The following is a 6,856-nucleotide window of genomic DNA, read 5'->3' as shown; positions in this document are numbered from 1 at the left end:
GTCCCATGTTGTAGATTTACGGCATGTAACATGAATGAGATGTTTCGTAAGCAATATTCAGCGGCCATTTCTCACCCAAATCTCTCCTGATTTACTACTAGATGGCTCTGACAGTCAAATAAGGACTGAGTAGAAATTGTGCAGAGGTAGTGGGCTGGTCACTCACTACTCACAAATGCACGTTTCAAAGACTAGGAAAACCCCCAAATTGGAGGTGGCAAAGACCCACAACTGGGTTGTAGAGCCATGGAAGAAGAAGAATATTGCCATATCTATATTTAATTATATGTAGGGAAATAAGTAGGAAAGTGACATTAAGAACATAATTTTTGGATCCTGTGTTCATTGAGTCATTAAAATTGTGATCTAAAAGAATTTTGGGCTCTAATTTCAGTAAGGATTCCTTTATCATCACGATATGTACATATGTATATGGCTAGGAAGTGGTTTATGGAAGTCCTGTGATAGAAGAGATGAGCAATGAAGGGAAATATCTTTTCTTTCCAGTGTATGGATATTATATATTTTCATGTTAAATCGTTTGTTTTATATTCTGATTTCAAATAATCAGCTTTATTGGTATCTTCTTGATTTTAACAAGCATAGCAGCTCCTGTCAGTTGGCTATTTCTTTGGCAGATACAAATTTTCAGCTGCTCTTAGCTCATGATCTTGTTGTAGTCTGAAAATTTCTGTTATGCTGGCTACCTGCAATGAAACAAAGTTTGAAACCTAAGACCTTAAATATTTTTTTCTGTATGAAATTTGATGCTCTTATAGTGACAAAAAGATGTTGATTGTGGTCTTCTGGGTTGTGATACCATTGAAATCCAAGTGCCCCTGCTTTTCAGATTTGTATCTTTTATGTTGTGGCAAAGTGGCCAAGAATGAAGCTGGATGTTGGCGAGGATTTTTGTTGTGTCAAAGTTCATAGTATTCACTTCCTCTGCACATGCGAAACCATATCACTCCCCTTCCATTCAACTTTCAGTTCCAGATTAAGTTTCCTTTACCCTCCCACAGACATTTGTTCACCCTGAAGACAGCAAATGCAGTGTCTGCCAAAACATTTTATCACCTCTGACATATGACGTAGCTATTTGCCAGAAGCTGAAGTTGTACATAAAATTGTGGCCTTTAATGCCTAAGGACAAGAATAACATTAGCATATTGACTGACAGCTAAGAATAATCAGTATTATGGTGTATGATCTGATGCTTTCGTGGCGACTAAGTATAATGAATTCTTCTCAGGCTATCAGCCGACTCAGGTTAGTAATGGATAAAACACCAACATTTCAAGAACCATCTTCGTCCTTGTTCTATTTTTTTAATTTTGATGCGTTCACTATTTTTAGTCCAGCTTTCTGACTGGATAACATGTTCATCACCAGGTACCAGGTCTGTCTCCTTTGAAGTTCCTGGAATTCAATTGAATTTAAATTGCTTCCTTCACGAGACAGTCCATATAACCGGAGTACCCTGAGGACTAGGATTAAGATGATTCTCAAAATGTTGGTGTTTTCTCTGTTAAACCACCTGTAACGGCTGGTAGCCCAAGAAGAATTCATTAGAGTATTATGGTGCTCTCTACCCTTATGGAACTGATGTTTATCTCTGAAAGGGTTAATAAAGTAGAAATTAAAAAGAGAGTCACAAAATATTCTGTTCATACATTGATTAAAAAACAGTTTCTATAATGACTGAAGACAGTGTTTCTCTAAAATGTTGGTATCTATCTACGGGCCTACACAGTGTTAACCCAATTGAACATCTTCACCGCTGTGAGAATGTATCATAATAATGTAATGCAATGTAATGATAACTTAATGACCTAAGTGGAGCCCCTGAAGGTGTCAGATAGAAATTTACAAAATGTGTAGGGTATTATCATTTTAATTTGAATTAAACAGAATTTTGTGAAATTGTATGTAATATTTGTTATCTATTTAAATAAAGTTAGTTTTACTTGCCTTGCTTTCAATATTCACCAGAGACTGTTCTGACATGATCTGATGACAGGTATTCTGCATAGCACTGACAGATGCTCGGAGGTTATGGTTTGCCCAGATTACAGTTGAGATGCCAAGTTCTTTAAAGTGTTCTGTTGGAGTTTTGAAGTACTTAGTTGGAACAATCATAACTGGACACTAAAAAAACATTGTTTTGAATAAGAGAAATGTAATGCAGCTGTCAGGAGAATGGGAGTATCATGCATTATAGGCACTGCTGAACCTGACAATCTATTTATTATTTTACATTACATGATAATCTGGAATTACATTTGTTCTTTTCAATAGTACCCTAATTATGTATTGCTTACATAGTTCATAATGAGTTAATTAGAAATTATTTTACCAAGGTTCTTTTATGAGATTCAGGTTTATTACCAGTCGTTTGGATGCTAATATTGCTCTGATGTCAAGAAAAATAAAAGTTCTGCAATCAGACCTGTAAAATCTGCAAAATTATGTTTAAATTTAACTTTGAAATTATAGTAGATAGTGTATGTGACTTGAATATGTTTGTTTGTGATCCTGTTACCATATCAATGTATTTTCAATCATTAACATGTAGCCACATTGTACTACTTTTGTTCTTTCTTTCTACTTCCTTATATTTCTTCTTTCTATGGCACAACAGCCCAAAGTCGAGCCTTGGCCTCCTCCCACGTGGGAGGTTTCTTTGTCTTTGAAGTGTGAATTTATGAGTAGTGAGTGACAAGCCCACTGCCTCTGCACAATTTCTACTTGATTCTGATTTGTCTGCTAGAGCCATCTAGTAGAGAATCAGGAGAGACTTGGGTGAGAAATGGCCGCTGAATTTTGCTTACAAAACATCTCCTTCATGCTCATAAGGTAATTTTACATGCAGCAAATTTACAACATGGGACCTCAGTCTTTACTTCCCCTCTAAAGGAAGTTGTGCTATAGATTTTTGAAACCCTTAAAAATCCATCAACCTCAGCCGGGTTTGAACCCGTGAACCTTGGGTCCATTGGCAAGCAAGCTAACCACTAGTCCACCACTAGTGTATATGAGCTCATGAGCCAACAGTATTTTATTTCCATTTATTATTTATGTACTGTGTTTGGAATATGTGGAGTGTATAATCAGGGTTTATCATTAAATGACCCAGTACACCAGCTCATCAATGTTTTCAGTTGTTGCAGAAATTCGGAATCTGGTTGCTCATACAAACCTTAAAATACCAATTGCTGCATACCTTGTTTCCCCACTGAGACATGAAAGCTTCAATATCAGAGGGGTCAGACTTCTTGCTGTGAATGAGAATGGCATCAGCACCAGCATTTCTGTAAGCTTCTGCTCTAGTTAGAGCTTCTTGCAGGCCCCAGCCAGCAATGAAGGCTTCAACTCTCGCCACTACACAGAAATCTGGGTCTTGTTGGTGGTCCTTACAAGCCTGCAATCATTTTAATTTTTATTTTGTTTAGTTCATTACTGTAAAGTAAAGTTTGTCCTGCTACGTGCCATACAGGCGCTTGGGGTGAGTGGAGGTATAGCTCCTACTCTTTCTTGACCACGGCACTAGATGGGGTGAGTGGTCAGCATCACGCCCCGGCCGGCTTTACCCCCGGGAAAGGACCCTGGTACCCATTGTAGAGGAGGCTGGGTGGGCCCCAGAGCCGGTCTGGACGCAGAGGCTAGAAGAAAAATCCTCTGCCCCCGTCGGGGATCGAACCCCGGTCGTCCAGCCCGTAGCTAGTCACTATACTGACTGAGCTATCCCGGCTCAACTTCATTACTGTACATTTAGAATACTTTCATATTGGATGAAACAGGCCAAATATGTGAACAAAGGGGTAGTGCAATAAATATTTTTTAGAACAGATTTAGTATACTAAAAGGGTGGATGGATTCTATATGTTAAGTCACGCTATTCTGGTTTAGGGAAACAAATATTATTAGTCACGGGGTACGCATTGTTTTGTGATATTTTCAGTATAACTGACCTCTACATTGCTGAAAAAGATTGTAGTTGATATTTACATAGATCATTCATGATTAGTGGTTGGGAAAACACATAGTTTTATTGCACATATTAAAGCTATTGCATCAGAATGCACTTAGTAGCCATTGAATCATTCATTGTCAAATTCTTACTGTGAAAAAGATTCCATTCACAATGAAAACTGATTTTCATTTTGCAATAGGTTGCAGTTTTACAACACGCACTGCCACAGACAAAAGTTTAATGATTATCATATGGCAGAGTTTGGTTCAAGATATTCTGTAGTTTTGTTCCCCAGTGTTGATAATCCTTTCCAGCTGTCATCAAGTTTGTATTCATTTCAAATATAGCTGTGAATAAGTTCCTTGTTTCTATCTACATACTGTGCAAAATAGCATTCAGAAACAGGAACAAAATACAGAAATAGGCCTAATGCAAAACACAACACAAGAATACAGTTTTCCAAAACTATAACTGACTTCACACCCACAGAAATACAGGTAGCCCTCGATTTCCGACGATTCAGAATAACGCCAATTTTGAAACCAGCGAGCCAAAAAGTGAAAAAAAAAATTTACTATTATTTATAACGTTTTACAATGTATCTCGTACTGATTCTTATACTAAATCGTAATTCTTACATCGCTGATTTTTAATAAAAATTATAAATACAGTCATCTCTGCAATTACGTATGTTAACGCGAATTTGCTCCAATGAGAGCCATGAATCGGTAAAATCTGTTTGTGAAATGCAAACTTATACATATGCGAGTTTCCTCATATGCAATTTCATTCCTGGCGCTTTAAACTTTCAAAGGACTAATTTAATCTCTGCAGAGGTACCAGGGTTATTTTTACTACGCGATTTTCTATAGGTCGGCGTCTTACATGAATGCAACTATCACATAACAGCAGAGATGACTAAACGCATCAATCACATGAAAGAATCGCAGTCAATCACGGGGACCAACAAATTGCCGATTGTAAGTGTATAAAATATATTTTTAAATTCCCTTTATTTTATTTACGTTATTTCAGAGCTTCAAATGTAATGCCATTACATTATTCGTCAATGTTTGGGTGCTGGGAACGCATGTCATTGACTTCCCATTGATTTACATTATAAAAGAGTTTCAATTTACTCCGGTTCATCCAGGAACGCGTCCCCGGCGTAAATCGAGGGCTACATGTATTTTGTTTTGCAGCAGTAAGAAGTTTGAGAACTGCTGTGTTATTTTGTCTTATATCTCTTGTAATTTTATCTGATGTTTGGGACTACTTTCTGTAAGTAAAACATAATTTTTCCTGAATTAATTTAAACCATAATATTATTAACAAGTCACTTTGCTTCAGTTTACCACATTAATGTGTGTACATCAGTTTCACAGAGTTAGGAAAGGCTGATACAGAAGTTGTAAGAAAATTCAAATGATGTATCACATTATTTCTTCTTATAGTTACATTAGTAATACAGACTGATTTGTTGTTCCCTTGTGTGACATTACTGGGATCAGTTGCATTTGCTGTTCTATATTTGATTTAATACTTGTTGCTACCTTGTGAAGTGATCAACGTACCTTAATTTTAAGTGTAAATTCTTGAATGTCTGCTAGTGGTTGTTGTCTTCCATCTAATAAAGAGTTTGTCTTTGGGAAGCATTTATCTTCAATGCAGCAGCCTAAATCCTCAGAAAAAAATATTTTTGACTAGTTGTTGCATTTCTTCAACTGAATGTAATATTTTTGCGTTGTAATATATTTTTAGAAACCAATAGGGGAGCCAGGGGCAGAACGGGTTATCGATTTTATTTCGTCTGCAATGCGTTGCGATCTATCGGGACCGGGTGAAATTTCATTAGCATGCAGCATAGGATCATGGCGTAGGTCATGTCATCTTGTGGTTACAGTTTCTGAAATAATTACCCATGCTGGATTTTGCTCCTACATTTTAGAATCTTTTCTCTACTTCCAGTGAAGGTAAGACCTATTCATTATTCATATCCACTTTGTTCAATGATGCATGTTACAAGGTGTTTTCTTGAAAGTCTTAAACACAATATTTTTATTTATTTTCATGATGTCATTTTTGGTGGGACAATCCTAACCTGAAAAAGTATACTCGGGGCAGAATGAGGAGTGCCTGTATTGTGGAGATGTCTATTCTCAGTTTATTGAAGGGTAGATCCGGTGTTCGTCTTGCTTGAAATGGGCCCATAACTCGTGCAGGTGTTGATAGTGACGATGATGAAAAGGTGCACATGTGTGCTGTCAGTGTTAGGCCTTAGTAGATCTAAAATGCGTAAAGTTTCTACATTTTTGGAGCCTATTTTTAGAACTTACATTGTATACTTTATCATTTTTATATCCTACGTCATAATTATTACATAATATGCCTTATTAAAACTTTTTCAAACATATATCAATCATACCCTGTCTGACATGCAGCAAAATGGGGCAAGTTACATTTTTGTAAAAAAATTAATATTTGAAACAACTGTAACTCTTAGAACTAAACTGATAACTCATTACAAATTTCAAATAGACAATAAATCCACACAAGGTTCCTCCATGTGTTTGTTTTTATTATTGTTCCTTCCACATGTCTCCAAATATTAAGTTCCCCCGTTCTGCCCTGGGCTCAAGTACTGTCACACTGTATTATAATACATTTTACATATCATTGACTATATGAAGTATTGCTAGATCTCAATCTGGTCCTCTGATATTCATGGTCTTGCAGTTTACATATTATGTTACAGATTGTAATTAAATAAAAGTTTGTAGATAACATATGGACATAAAGCCTATTACTTATGGTGGCGTGAAATGATTACTAGTAGAAATGCCTGTTATAGGTTTTCTTTCAAATAAGTTCTTCAGAAATAAT

The 6,856-nt window shown here is 36.4% G+C and overlaps 2 protein-coding genes across 7 annotated transcripts in view; one reads left to right on the top strand and one right to left on the bottom strand.

The window, feature by feature from the left end:
- Positions 1 to 537: 537 nt before the first annotated feature.
- LOC110838650 (phosphoenolpyruvate phosphomutase) overlaps positions 538 to 6,856 on the bottom strand; it is an 11,088-nt gene continuing 4,769 nt past the window's right edge. For all 4 annotated transcript variants that reach the window (XM_087341788.1, XM_087341792.1, XM_087341794.1 and 1 more), the window contains exons 5-8: positions 5,548 to 5,648; positions 3,224 to 3,421; positions 1,968 to 2,148; positions 538 to 703 (exon numbers count right to left, since the gene is read on the bottom strand). In XM_087341788.1, coding sequence (XP_087197914.1) covers positions 624 to 703; positions 1,968 to 2,148; positions 3,224 to 3,421; positions 5,548 to 5,648 — 560 coding nt within the window. In that variant the 3' untranslated portion in view covers positions 538 to 623. The remainder of the gene's footprint in view (positions 704 to 1,967; positions 2,149 to 3,223; positions 3,422 to 5,547; positions 5,649 to 6,856) is intronic.
- LOC110838647 (uncharacterized) overlaps positions 3,420 to 6,856 on the top strand; it is a 26,411-nt gene continuing 22,974 nt past the window's right edge. For all 3 annotated transcript variants that reach the window (XM_087341844.1, XM_087341837.1, XM_087341832.1), the window contains exon 1: positions 3,420 to 4,953. In XM_087341844.1, the coding sequence (XP_087197970.1) occupies positions 4,888 to 4,953 (66 nt within the window). In that variant the 5' untranslated portion in view covers positions 3,420 to 4,887. The remainder of the gene's footprint in view (positions 4,954 to 6,856) is intronic.

Source organism: Zootermopsis nevadensis, unplaced genomic scaffold, assembly GCF_977971745.1.
Source record: "Zootermopsis nevadensis isolate Lab colony 2312 unplaced genomic scaffold, Znev_1.0 Znev_ptg000003l, whole genome shotgun sequence".
NCBI classification, from domain to species: Eukaryota; Metazoa; Arthropoda; class Insecta; order Blattodea; family Termopsidae; genus Zootermopsis; species Zootermopsis nevadensis.
The sequence above is the reverse complement of the archived record's forward strand: the minus strand, read 5'-3'. Positions and strand labels throughout refer to the sequence as shown.